At 37.1% G+C, this 14947-nt stretch overlaps 1 protein-coding gene across 2 annotated transcripts in view; it reads right to left on the reverse strand.

Annotated features, from left to right (window-relative positions):
* Window positions 1-14947, reverse strand: part of LOC121379424 (dynactin subunit 4-like) — a 76404-nt gene that overhangs the window by 44119 nt on the left and 17338 nt on the right. For both annotated transcript variants that reach the window (XR_005958841.1, XM_041508050.1), the window contains exons 8-10: window positions 14291-14400; window positions 3286-3359; window positions 424-478 (exon numbers count right to left, since the gene is read on the reverse strand). Coding sequence is in view for 1 of the 2 variants with exons in the window: in XM_041508050.1 (XP_041363984.1) it covers window positions 424-478; window positions 3286-3359; window positions 14291-14400 (239 nt within the window). In the remaining variant the exon portion in view is untranslated. The remainder of the gene's footprint in view (window positions 1-423; window positions 479-3285; window positions 3360-14290; window positions 14401-14947) is intronic.

Here is a 14947-nt window from a genome sequence, read left to right on the forward strand (position 1 = left end):
CCAGTATTAGGGAGACATTCCTGAGTTTGCTGCAATTTTTAAGATGTTATCCACTAACAGATTTTTCAACGATTGTAATTACATATCAAATATATTTTTCTGCATAAAATCTTAGTGGCTGTATATTGAATGTGCTTCTGATCGTTATAATATTTGTACTAGGTTAAATTTCATTTTATTTCCTAAAATATTACTTTTTCGTACGTACGAAATTATTTGGAGACAAAATCCAGTTTGGGCTTCTTACAAATATTAACACGACCAGAAACACATTGAATATACAGACAATGATATTCTCAACAAGAAAATATTTTTAATATGTAAGTTTAATCATAGAAATATTTTATTAGTAGGAAACATCTTACAATGCAGCAAACTCAGGAATGTCCCTTTAAGACAACAAACACAAGATAAAGCACACACCTTGTTCTTCATGAATACTGCGGGTGACTGGATTCGTATATCTGGTACAAAGTTTCTAAAGAAAAAACAAAAAAACAACTATATACAACCCACCGACAACACCAACTAGGTACATGTACATTCCTAAGTTCATATTCATATTTGTTTAGTCTTTCCTAAATATGTTAGAAAGAAATGAAATGAGATATAGAGGTTATTACCAGAGTGTTTTTCGGTATCGTCATGGCGAGCATAATACATTATTTTTATTCCTAATATACATGTATGATATTGACGATACCGAAATACACGAGGGTAATAATCTCTTTATCATATAAGCTCAAGCTTAATACAACTTGTTTTTGTAAACTGTACACGGAACTTTAATTCCAGTCCGCCATTACTAGATATTCAAATGACGTAAGAATATGTGGTGCGGTGTATTTTTGAATGGAAATGACGTCAAACTCGAATGACCTCATTTTGGATGTCCTTACATCAAAATAAAGTTATGCCTAACGTTTCTTTTTTTCTGAATGCTGGACAGCTTTCAGAGTCAAATTGCCATTGAAATGTTTTTATTTGATGACTATGAATGCATACGTCAATTATGGAGTGTCACCCAAGTATGTTTGCTTAAATGTCAATAAACCTAGTGCCGAGACCTCAACTAATTTACATCTAATTTGCAAAGTTATCAAATTCTTAAAGTATGTGATCTGAAAAATATCACATACATGTATACTGAAGGCCAAAAGAAACTTTACCATAGTTTTAAATCACTCTGGTGTAAAAACAACAAAAGATAGTCGCATGAGGTAAAATATATTGACTAGATCAATATGTCAACATTAACATAACTAAAAATTAGTGTCATTCAGCATCTGATAATGACGTCACATTTTCCCAAAGCGAGGTGGTGTACACAAATCGAGCTTTCAACTTCATGGACAACATGCAAAGCATACAGACAATCACTCAAGTCCAATAACAAGTCACATTAATAGCGTGTGTGACCACCCCTTGCCCCAATACAAGCAATAATTCTCCGATGCATAGAAAAAATCAGTCGTCTGATGAGGTCACGTTGCCATTCTTCTTGAAGGGCCTGGATCAGTTCCTGTTGGTTGGCTGGAGGGTGTGGTCGTTGTCGAACACGGCGATCCAAAACATCCCAGAGGTGTTCTATGGGGGACATGTCTGGGGAGCGTGCAGGCCACGGCAATACGTTTACGTTGTTGGCTCTAAGGAAGTTCTGTACGATTCTGGCTGCTGAAAAATGACACCACGTGGCTGCCGTTGGAGAAATGGTATTGCAGTCGGACGAAGAATGTCATCCCTGTAACGTTGAGCTGTCAAGTTTCCGTGAACGATGACCAATGGTGTCCTTTCCTGTGCACAGATACCTCCCCACACCATGACACTCCCATCACCATATGGCACGACCTCCTGAACGCAAGAAGCTGCCACTCGTTCTCCCCTACGGCGGTACACACGCTGTCTTCCATCAACTCTGAACAAACAGAACCGGCTTTCATCAGTGAAAAGAACCCGCAGCCAATCACGTCGCTGCCGTCATACAGTCCTAGCCCATGTCAATCTCAAACGACGATGTTGTGGTGTCAGTAAGTGTCCTCTATATGGTCTGTAAGCCCTTATTCCATGAGTCCTGAGTCGCCTGGCCACTATCTGTCTACTAACCCTGTGACCTAAGGCATTCATTGCTGATGACGTCACTGTCAGGAAGCAATTTCGTTGATGCAAGGTACTCAAGTACCGGTCATCACGGGGCGAAGTCACCCTGGGTCTGCCTGTTCTTGCCCTGTTTGCCTGTAGCGTTGCATCAAGTTTGTAACAGTAACACGGGAACAACCGAAGGTTCTGGCGATGTGGGCATGAGTGGCTCCCATCTGTATCATACCCAGGGCTCTCTCGAGTTGTTCTGGTGTCAGTCGTGGCATTCCTATGGTGGTTTTTTATCTGTGTGGTTGTCTGACATGCCGTCTAAACCGTTTTTATACCCTTATTGCACGTGCAATTGCTGTTGTTCATAGCGCACGAGTTTTTCACTTTTCTGTGTGTTCCACCCAAAACGTGCAGTGGGCGGGTATAATTTTCTGCATACATTATTGTTGTGTTTGGGCTATGTGTTTTAGATTGAGTTACTTTTTAAAAACAATTAATTTTTTCTTAAATTCCAAATTGAAAATGGTAAAGTTTCTTTTGGCCTTCAGTATACTTTGACTGCACTGAAAATGTAAGATATTATATGATAAAATTAAAGATCAACTGCTATAAATAAAAATTAATTTCATTAAAAGTGTCCCCAAAATACCATACTGCTACAGGATTAAGATGTACATGACCAAGTGATTCTAAAATTGGAAAATATTTAGTAACTGTTTATGTGTTTGAAGTCAAAAAAAAAAGTTTTATTTAACAACACCACTAGAGCACATTGATTTTTTATTTTATCATCGGCTATTAGACGTCAAACATATGGTCATTTTGACAGTTTTTTTAGAGGAAACCCGCTGTCGCCACATAGGCTACTCTTTTACAACAGGCAGCAAGGGATCTTTTATTTGCACTTCCCACAGGCAGGATAGCACAAACCATGGCCTTTGATGAACCAGTTATGGATCACTGGTCGGTGCAAGTGGTTTACACCTACCCATTGAGGCTTGCAGAGCACTCACTCAGGGTTTGGAGTCGGTGTCTGGATTAAAAATCCCATGCCTCGACTGGGTTCCGAACCCAGTACCTACCAGCCTGTAGACCGATGGCATAACCACGACGACACCGAGGCCGGATTGTGTTCGAAGTACATGTAGAGTGTAACAGAAATGGATTAACTAGGACACAAGTAATAACAATCCGTACATAGCATTCAGCTGAATCTTGAACTTGATTGACAGTGGGTTGTAGTCAGGCTTGATCAAGTTGTGCTCACATTCCTGAAATGAGACAAATGTGAATATAACTAAGAGTAAACAAACAGCTGATCTTATGCATTCAGCTTTAAAATCAGAAACGTCATCACTGAACCGAGTTTCCAACAAAATCTGTCGTTTTGAATCTACATTTTTCTATCTCAAATTGTAAAAAAAAACCCAATTAACATAACCCTATCTTGATGTGAATAATATTTTAGGGTACATGTTACAGCATCTAATTAACCTAATAAATGTACAGAAGAACTTAATTAGTATATTAAATCTACGGTATTTGTTAAAAAACCGCTACAATCATGACTGTTGATGTCATTGTTTATGACGCTTTCACCAAGTTTATTTTCACTTTCACTTGACGACGATTAATCCCAACCATCATCTTTTTCAAAATCTGTATCATCACTTATTTTCGGCAAATATATCCTTTAAAATGTTTAACTTTCATTAAATAATGTCCAATATGTTTTAAAAGAAATATTTTACAAATAACAAGAAATGTACGTTATGTCATCAATAAAGTTTACACAAATTTAAACTGTTGTTCATTTTCTTTTCGATATTGTGATAACAACTTAAATAGAACATGTTCGATTGTTATTCTACTTTACATAACTCCTGTGAATGTTGACAGCTGTGATTATGAAGATTGGTATCATCTCAACTATAGTCTAGAATGGGGTTTTAACGTAAGTATCAGAAGGAAAGAGTTAATATCAATTTATTACACCCACGTGGTATATATTTTGTATTTCCCACAATGTGGGGTACGTCTTTTGAGAGGTCATGGCATCCGATACGCTGATCAATAGTGCCATACTGTATGACTGCTATTCAAACTTGCGTAAACTGAAAATATTTGTAGTCAGCTATGATAATTAAAGTAAGTTAGTACATGATTTAACAAAATACAGGTTTTAATACTTTTATTTAACCATAAATATGTTAAACTGTTATATTATTGTTTGAGTAAACTTCATTGAGACATGTATGACACAGGAATGCAGAGTTTAATTGATGAACAGCCAAATCAGATGACCACCAAATGATGACATCTTCCCTGGTCTTAGCTCTGTGCATCACCATGTCTTGCTTAGTTGTGTTAATTTGGAAGTAATTGTTCAATGTATGTTCAGTGATGTGCACTGTAATAAAAAAAATACTATACTTGTTACCCTTCACTTTCGTTCATGGTGTATGATTGAAAACACATTAATTGTAACAGTCTATCATCATATATTAATGGTTTAGCATTCTCAGTATAATATACAGTACCTCTCTACTCCTCGTCACTTAACATGCTTTACGATACCCCTTAAAGGTTAACTTTATAATACAATTATCAACTTAGCTCTGGACTGTTTATATTTATTGTACTGTATACTCAGTATTACAATAATTAGTAAAACATACCATTGCTACTTTTGCAAAACGTCTTACAAATACCTAAACCAGGCCTCAAAATTCGGTGTTAAAAGGGCAGGCTATGATAGCCTTTAAAAATCTCTGAAATGAAGGGCACCAAGGCTAACCTAAAAGGCACAAAGGCTACTTTCATACATTTTCAAAGGGCACCAAGGCTAACCTAAAAGGCAAAAAGGTTACTTTCATACATTTTAAGGTTAACCAGAAGTGAACTTTTAACTGTAATTCTGTTAAACTGGTCATTCATCAGTAAATCAATGTGTTCTAGTGGTGTTGTTAAACCAAACAAACTTTAACTTCTTAGTGGTGTCGTTAAACCCAACTTTGGTGGTGAGAGATTAAGACATATCTGGTCTCCTTGAACAAAGACTACTGCTGTTCCATCTCATCACAGCAGGTAATGGATCAAAGTCGTCTGGCTTCGGACCATCTGAGCAGATTCTAAAAGGATGATCCAAATAACCCATTTAATTATAGAATTAAAAAAGAGTGGAGGGAAATCCCATTCTGTCATGTGACCGTATCCACAAAAACTGAAAAGAACAACTTGGCCTATTTTCTGAAGTACTTTTTTTTTAGCATTTGTGGAGTAATTAAAACAATAAAAAATACGTTAAAGGGAGGTTGTGGGTGGTATGAATACTGGGTATACAAAATAAACAATTTGCATGATTATTTTGGGTGTTTTGATTTGTCAAATGATCATTTGCAATAGTAACAATTGGTTGTTTTCTTCTTGTACCACTACTTGATATCACTTCAATACTTGTCGCCTTAAGTCCTGGACTCATTCACAGGCATTATCAGAGACTGAAGCCAGCCGTGACATGCCGGTATCAGAGACTGAACCCAACAGTGACATGCCGGTATCAGAGACTGAACCCAGCCGTGACATGCCGGTATCAGAGACTGAACCCAGCCGTGACATGCCGGTATCAGAGACTGAAGCCAGCCGTGACATGCCGGTATCAGAGACTGAAGCCAGCCGTGACATGCCGGTATCAGAGACTGAAGCCAGCCGTGACATGCCGGTATCAGAGACTGAAGCCAGCCGTGACATGCCGGTATCAGAGACTGAAGCCAGCCGTGACATGCCGGTATCAGAGACTGAAGCCAGCCGTGACATGCCGGTATCAGAGACTGAAGCCAGCCGTGACATGCCGGTATCAGAGACTGAAGCCAGCCGTGACATGCCGGTATCAGAGACTGAAGCCAGCCGTGACATGCCGGTATCAGAGACTGAAGCCAGCCGTGACATGCCGGTATCAGAGACTGAAGCCAGCCGTGACATGCCGGTATCAGAGACTGAAGCCAGCCGTGACATGCCGGTATCAGAGACTGAAGCCAGCCGTGACATGCCGGTATCAGAGACTGAAGCCAGCCGTGACATGCCGGTATCAGAGACTGAAGCCAGCCGTGACATGCCGGTATCAGAGACTGAAGCCAGCCGTGACATGCCGGTATCAGAGACTGAAGCCAGCCGTGACATGCCGGTATCAGAGACTGAAGCCAGCCGTGACATGCCGGTATCAGAGACTGAAGCCAGCAGTGACATGCCAGTATCAGAGACTGAACCCAACTGTGACATGCCGGTATCAGAGACTGAAGCCAGCCGTGACATGCCGGTATCAGAGACTGAAGCCAGCCGTGACATGCCGGTATCAGAGACTGAACCCAGCCGTGACATGCCGGTATCAGAGACTGAAGCCAGCCGTGACATGCCGGTATCAGAGACTGAAGCCAGCCGTGACATGCCGGTAACAGCTTTGTTGCGATTACATGGTTTTTATTACAAGCCGCCAAGTACTGTAGGCCTACAGAGGAAAATATATCGTATAATCGTAACTCCAGTTATCTCATACATGGTCGGTTTATTTTACAAAAACAATAACATGTGTGGTTTTGGTAAAACAATTGAGGATTTCTCGAATGTCACATGCACATAGCAGCAGGTCATCGTGGTTGTTTTCTGCATGAAAAGGTGAAGGTCACTGGAAGAAGCCGTGGTACAATTTTCATTGATGGCTACTGCTCTAACAAGTACCGCGTATAGAGCATTTGTCAGGGTATAATCTACCATGTATTTTGGGACCGTTGAACAGCCCCATTTCCCTAATGTCTATTCCCAATCCCGTACCAAACGTTTTCCCAATTATGACTTGAGAGATTCCCAATTAAATTATAAGACTGCTTAGAAATCCCCTCTTGTGTCAAACCCTGTAAGCAGTTTTTGTTGTTTTTGTTATCTTAGTAATTAATTGAAGAGATACGAGTTGATCACGAGTTACTGCTGACTTTCGTGGTTTTAGTAGCGTAAATCCTCCTCAACTCACAAAGCACACAGGTGTCCATGTGCTAATTGCAGAATAAATAGACTCTTGAGCATCTATATATGGACTGCAGGACAGAAAATGTTTCCATATCGGACAATTTTTTTCAAAAATTTATTGTTGACTGTTTTTCTTCTTGGATGGATTTTGTACTGGCAAGTACATTTTTACTTTATTTTAATAGAGGCCCGATAACCAGTTTTATGTCATATTAGTTACATGTAATTGTTATGACTTCAAACGGAAATCTTATTTTGAAATAGGGGTGTACATTTAACTTGCACTTATTGTCCAAAATCATTATTAAGAGTTATTAAAATGCGATAAGGATGAATTTTATTTTACTTTCTCTTGATTTCTAAAAAAAAAATATTATTAAGAATTATTTCTTGTAAAATAAAAGAAGAAAGAAATGTTTTATTTAACGATGCACTCAGCACATTTTATTTACGGTTATATGGCGTCAGACATACATGTATGGTTAAGGACCACACAGATTTTGAGAGGAAACCCACTGTCGCCACTAAATGGGCTACTCTTTCCGATTAACAGCAATGGATCTTTTATTTGCGCTTCCCACAGGCAGGATAGCACAAACCATGGCCTTTGTTTAACCAGTTATGGATCACTGGTTGGTGCAAGTGGTTTACAGCTACCCATTGAGCCTTGCAGAGCACTCACTCAGGGTTTGGAGTCAGTATCTGGATTAAAAATCCTATGCCTCGACTGGGATCCGAACCCATTACCTACCAGCCTGTAGATCAATCTTGTAAATTAAATTATAATACTATGATTGTGTAAACCTATCCCCTTTGACAAAATGAATTTTGATTCAACGTTCATTAATGGTGATACAGTTGACAAATTGACAACGTAGCACCAAATCAGACCGAGAGAAATCGTAAAAAAAAACCGAGAGATCGTGAAGAAATTCATGAAGTGCACTTATTACATGGCCAAGAAGCATGATGCACAACATTTTAAATTTGCTAAATTTGCCACTTTTGTAGCAGATGTTGGGCAGTCAAACAACCTCCTAGCCACACATCTTAAACCTGCTGATCAAAGGGTAACCTACACATCACCTGTCATTGTAAAGCAGTACATTGAAGAAATCAGCAACTTTGTTGAAAATAAACTTCTGGAGCAAACAGGAAAATCTGTTCACATCTCATTGATGGCAAATGAGTGCACTGACGAAGGTAATATGCAACAATTAATGGCCATTTTTGGAAAGTTTGTCAATGTGGATGGAAGTGTATCTGAACATTATCTAGGCATTCTTAATGTTGACCACACAGATGCAGCATCACTAATGAAGTACATCAAAAAGTTTTTAGAATCCAAACAAATTAAAATAGAAAAGTTTCAATTCAGCTTTGATAGTTGCAACACAATGTCAGGCAAAAAACAGGGGTTCAACGAAGATTTCACCATGAATCTCCATGTTGATTGTATATAAACTGTTCAAATCATAAACTTGCCCTGTCTCAAACACTTGCTTCCCAAGTTTGAACATGTACTGGAAATAGATTCTTGTTTAGTTTCCTAGGCAAAACTGTTTTGCTATAGTGCTCAAAAGAATGCAGTGCTGAAGAATATGCAGGAGATAAATAGTGAAACACAGTTGAAAGTGATCTTTCCATCAGTCACTAGGTAGCCTTCCCACAAAGAATCATGTGTCAGGGTATTCAACAGGTACCAGTCCACTTTGGATATTCTTGACCAAATCAATGCGATAAAGAAAGAGCCTGAGGTATTGGGAGTCAAAATGCAGCTGCTAAGAGAGGAAAATATTGTCATGATGATAGCTCTTTGTGATATTTTGACAATAATCTGTCATCTTAGCCTTGTCCTTGAGTCAAGAGATGAAGATTTCACACAAATTCAGACACGGACAAACGCTACTATCAGCGAGCTGGAGGAACTTTCTAGAAACCTTGAACACAACTATCTGACCTTTCATCTCTGCTTTGGTGGATGAAATCAAGGGAGCATTTGATCGATCAGATGTAGCTGTGCCAATGGGAGTCATGGATCCACGAAATATGCCAGCAGACATTTTGCAGCTCCAGGACTATGGCAAGGTACATGTATGTATTCATTGATATGTCAGGAGACATTTCATAAATTCCATGACTATGGTAAGGTAGGTAGTCATTAATAGATGTATCACTTTGAAAGTAAAGATTTAACCCTTTTTTTTTTTACTACATTGATTTTTATGTCAGTGATATTAAAACACCCCAAAATATTTTGTTTTATATAACAAAGCTGGAATAATTTGTCAACTTGCAAAAAGCAATCTAAATATTTATTGCATTCTATTTTATTATATGCTTCTTGTTCCAGAAAGAAATCAGTCTACTAGCAAGCTTCTATGAGAAAGAAAAGACAGACAAATTCCAAGGCCACATAAAATCACAGATGGCAACTGTTGATGAAACCAGACTTCCATTCGAGTTCAACTCTTTCAAGTACCAAATGGTTATGACGAGGAAAACATTCCAGGCTCAGACAGTAACAACAATGGACAAGGGGAGAAAGAGACAACACACTGAAGCAGATTCAGAAAATAACCAAGTTTATGGGATAAAAGAACTCTTACACAGCATTGTGAAAGACAAGATTCTGCAAAAAGCCTATCCAAATGTGTACCATCTTCTTGTTTTGGCAGCTGTTGGGTGTATACTACCAAATCTAATCCCATAGACGACAATAGTAACATATGTGGCTAAAACTCCTACCTGCAACGTATCAACCGACATAAACGCCACGGATATAAATACTACCACCCCTTACACTTAAAGTGAATCAGAAAAAAATGGGGGTCAAGCTGCTCGTTTCTGAGATAACGGGTAGCGTCTATGACTACCCTAGTTTCGCACAAAATTCGAGTACTTTTTTTTACAGGTACCCCATACATGTTTCAAGCACAAGGCTACTTGACACACTGGTACTAGATGAAATAAAATTGCACTTTTTTTTTACCCAGATGAAACTATTATTTTTTACAACCAACACACTCACATTTATAACCAATCACAGGACTTGTGGTGTTCACTTCTCTATCAAAAGTTCAGTGCACCTCGAACTTTGACCCAGCATGAAGTTATTTGGTTTAGTACTACCTATACTGATAACATACATTTTTCAAAAAGTGTCCAGCTATGTGTCTTTATGACAACCAGGATCTGGTGTATTCTGACATAAACTGACAACCTCACTGAAACTGTTGTTTCTACAGTGCAACCTGATATTTACTTTCAGTTGGGTGTGTGTACTCAGGTATATATGTAGAGACAACAAAGATAGTCAGAGTACCTCTACCCCTTTAAAGAATTCCATTAAAACACATGCACTTGATTAACCCCTAGATTATGAAGACCTTAACAGGCATATCAAAGAAATATCAGTATTAAAAAAATACACTGTCTGAGGAAGGAAACACAAACATGACTGTACCTGTATGAAGTAATGACTTAATGTCCTGAACATTAGTGTTGGGAGGAAATCCTGTATACTGGGTGTGGGTGTCTTCAAGTTACCAGGTGTGGGAAATTCAAATCCATCGACCATGCTAATTTTCATAATGAACCATCAAAACTATTGGCAGCCACCAATATTCCTGACTATATTTTATTTATAGCCTACTGTAGTTGGAGGTTTTAATAGTTGTGATATCTGGAATAATCATGCAGCTTTAACACATTTATTTTTTATCAATTACTGAAAAAAACTATTTTTAAATGACAAAATTACCCGAACATCTATTTTCTTGCATTATTTTCTAATCCGGATGAATACAATATGTACATTAGATGTATTCCTACAATCTGTAATCCAGCATTTTATTTAGCTAGTAACATTAGGTAATACAGCTTTAACAATAAAATAAATTATCAACTTAATCCAAGGCAGATAATCAAATCTGAAAAAATTGGTTCTGAATCTAGTATAAACTCAAAATGCTTTTCATGAGAGCTAACTAAGTGATTATTAAGAGAAAAAAAGGATCTGGAGATCTAAGGATATGTTTAACAACCTTATTGTTATGTACAAATAAGAACAGAAGGCACAATAGTGACAACAAATTTAATTATGTTTTTGGTAAAGCTTTTCTTCAAATTTACTTAAAGTTTTGCATAAAACTACAAATTTGTCTAAAATATAACTCAGCACCCTATAAATATGTCAAAATGACAATAAAAATCAACTTCTTTACAAATTTGAGTTTTCAGAATTTCATACATAAAAAATTAACAATGTTAATGGAAACTGAAGACATTAACCCACTATTGGCACATGCTATTTTTAATATAAAAATAAATTGCTATTAAAATCTTAGTTCAGGTTGCCTATATATAATACCATATTTAAGAGCAGTTGTATATGGCAAGTCAAATACCATGTAAAAAGAAATGATTGAAATCTTTACAGTATGAATTATAGGCCAAAACCAACTTTTCTTCAGTGCTAACTTTGATTCAAACTCCATTCAGAGCCATGTACAGAGATTATTGTCAAGGTCAAGGTCATTGTGAACTTGCATGATCGAGTGATGGCTAATTAATCAACCAGTATAGTTTAATTAAATAAAATGACAAAATCATAATATTTTTTATTATGCACTGAATATGTGCTATAGGGTGTATACTACCAAATCAAATCCCATAGACGACAATAGTAACATATGTGGCTAAAACTCCTACCTGCAACGTATCAACCGACATAAACGCCACAGATATAAATACTACCACCCCTTACACTTAAAGTGAATCAGAAAAAAATGGGGGTCAAGCTGCTCGTTTCTGAGATAACGGGTAGCGTCTATGACTACCCTAGTTTCGCGCAAAATTCGAGTACTTTTTTTTACAGGTACCCCATACATGTTTCAAGCACAAGGCTACTTGACACATTGTTACTAGATGAAATAAAATTGCACTTTTTTTTTTACCCAGATGAAACTATTATTTTTTACTACCAACACACTCACATTTATAACCAATCACAGGACTTGTGGTGTTCACTTCTCTATCAAAAGTTTGGTGCACCTCGAACTTTGACCCAGCCGGAAGTTATTTGGTTTAGTACTACCTGTTATACCAGTGGGAACATCTGGAGTGGAGAGGGCTTTCAGTAAAATGAAACTGATTAAAAATAGGTCGAGGTGTAGGCTCAACAATGTGTCACTGGATCAACTAATGAGATTGTCCATTAAGGCTGGGAGTTGTGTCAAAAGTGAAAGACAGAAAATAGGATTTTTGAATGGAGATACATGTATAATTACATGCATGATATAAACGTTCTGGACATTTCTGATAATGAGGTCACCACAAGTTGTACAAAAATGAACTACAAAAACATTAATTAAACAGTTCTTAAACGTATCACATTTGACAGAGCTTTTTATTATATGCCTGCTAGCTAAAGGTTTAGCCCATAAAACATGTAAATAATTTATAAATGACTTTTTAATGTATTAATTACATAATATTAGAGTATATTAACAACATACACAGGTAGTATGATGCATTAGTTTAAATTCAAATATAACTTGTCCACAACATGTTCAAAATCAAATGCCAATTTGATCAAGATATTGATATCCTTCATATTTTGGAAAAGTCCCTTTTCTCTGTTTTTTCCCAATTTACCAAAAAGGGACCCCAAAAAATTGCCTAGATTATACCCTGTTTGTTAATGTATATTAACTGATAAGAATGGGTAATAAATGGAATATTCAAGTAAACAATAAAATAAAATAAACAGTTCATATTTATCTCAGTGTTTCAATTAGACCTAATTGCGAATAAATTAATTTGGGTGATTTTAGCATGGGTCCGTCTGATAATAAACATATTAAAATAATTGAACAAGTTTTGGCAATTTTTCTCCCTTTTCCTTCGGTTTTTTCCTCCCGATTCTTTCAGCCTTCGTTTTCTTGTAGGCATTTTTAATTTGGAAACAAAATTGAGCCGTGGGAATTTGTTTTGGCAATTCACGTTTTTTTCTTAACTGTACGACACGTTAAAACTTTCGGCAATTCACAGATTTTTTCAACTGTAATTTATCATTTGTTACATTCTATTTTCAATTATAATACATGACCAAGAAACTGTATATACACACTACCAACGAACATCGAATTTGTTCATGTTTTATTTTTTTTTAAATAAAAAAACCCCATGATCTGCAAGTCAGGGTTAAACACATACACAAAAGGGGCACCACGGCAGATATTTAAACAGGCACGGTTATTCATAGCTGTAAAATAACTGGCATTTTTTAGACATCACAGCAAAGGCACAAGGCAGTACGGCAAATGCTGTGAAGCCGTCATGAATTTCGAAGCCTGCCTACACAATAAGTTCCAAACTTTATCCGAAACAAGCATACATGATGTTCACTATACAGGAAACCATACTAACTATGTCACCATGCAAGAGAAAAAACATATGAACTATCACTCATCAACTATCACTCTTCAAGATTGTTAACTCTTGGTCCGGTTTTCTTTCAGCCAAACAACAATTTAATGCAGAATATTCAATAATTTGTATAAAATTGAATTAACTTTTATTGGAAATGACAACACGTAAAATCATCTCCTGATATTTAACTACAACTTGGCAAAACATTTTTTAAAATCTAATTTTAACTTTACTTTATTATATACATATAATTAACACAATCCCAAAACGGGGAAAACACAAAACTTATTAGGTTCACCACAAGGGATTACTACATGTAAGAGTATGGTGTCAGTAGGATATTTTAAAACATTATCAACTTTTATTTGGTTCCACGTTTCAGCAAACTATTCAATTAGCCAACATGTGATTATGTGTAACCCACTGCATAAGTTTTGAACATCCTAAACTTAAAAAAAGTTAGTTTCATTTAACGACACCACAACACTGACTATTAAGATATCAAACATTTGTTAATTTTACATAGTCCTAGAGAGAGCCTGCTACATTTTTCCATTAGTAGCAAGGGATTGCTTATATGCACCATCCCAAAGACAGGATAGCACATACCACAGCCTTTAATAGGCTGGAACGACAAATAGCCTGTAGGCCCACCGACTGGTGCATTCAGGAATACACGAGTGACTACATGACGGGTGTAACTATTGCACACAAAACAACAGTTTTATTTAACACAGTAACGCCTCACCTTGCAGCGAAGTGACTTTCTGAGAAGAAGATGTTTACGTAGCGGGTACAGCCCCAACATCGACACCGGCTGAAACTCACAATTAGCCAGTCTCTGGGACATCGTCGTGACTACAATCACACCAAACACATGTTAAACAGAATTATACAAGCAGTAGAAACAGCTCAAACTAAATACCACAGATACAGACCAGGCCTGGTGCTTATAAAACTTTTAGAGTCTAGACTCGAGATTCTAATAGAGTCGGATACACTAATGTCATGACAACGCCATACAAATTGTCATTAGAGATTGAGTCTGGACTCTAAAAACTTTTATAAGCACAGGCCCTAGTCAAAATAACACAATGGAAACATGTCAAATGACACAGTAGACACAGTCATGTTAAAACAAGCATTCTGAGAGCACTGCTAAAGCACTACATGTCCCCTATCACACCTCACACATTTTCTTACCTCCTAAATCAAGGGCCATAACTCTGTGAAAAATGGGTAAATCAACATGAAAGTTTGATCTTAAACAGTATACACAAAATATAAGCTGAATATCTTGAGCATTCCAGGTAAAGAAAACAGTAAAGCAGGCGGGTCAAAATAATATGGTGAAGCAGGCAGAACAAAATAGCACAGTATAACAGGCAGATCAAAGGATTACCAG

This window comes from Gigantopelta aegis, chromosome 8 (genome assembly GCF_016097555.1).
Source record: "Gigantopelta aegis isolate Gae_Host chromosome 8, Gae_host_genome, whole genome shotgun sequence".
Taxonomy (NCBI): domain Eukaryota; kingdom Metazoa; phylum Mollusca; class Gastropoda; order Neomphalida; family Peltospiridae; genus Gigantopelta; species Gigantopelta aegis.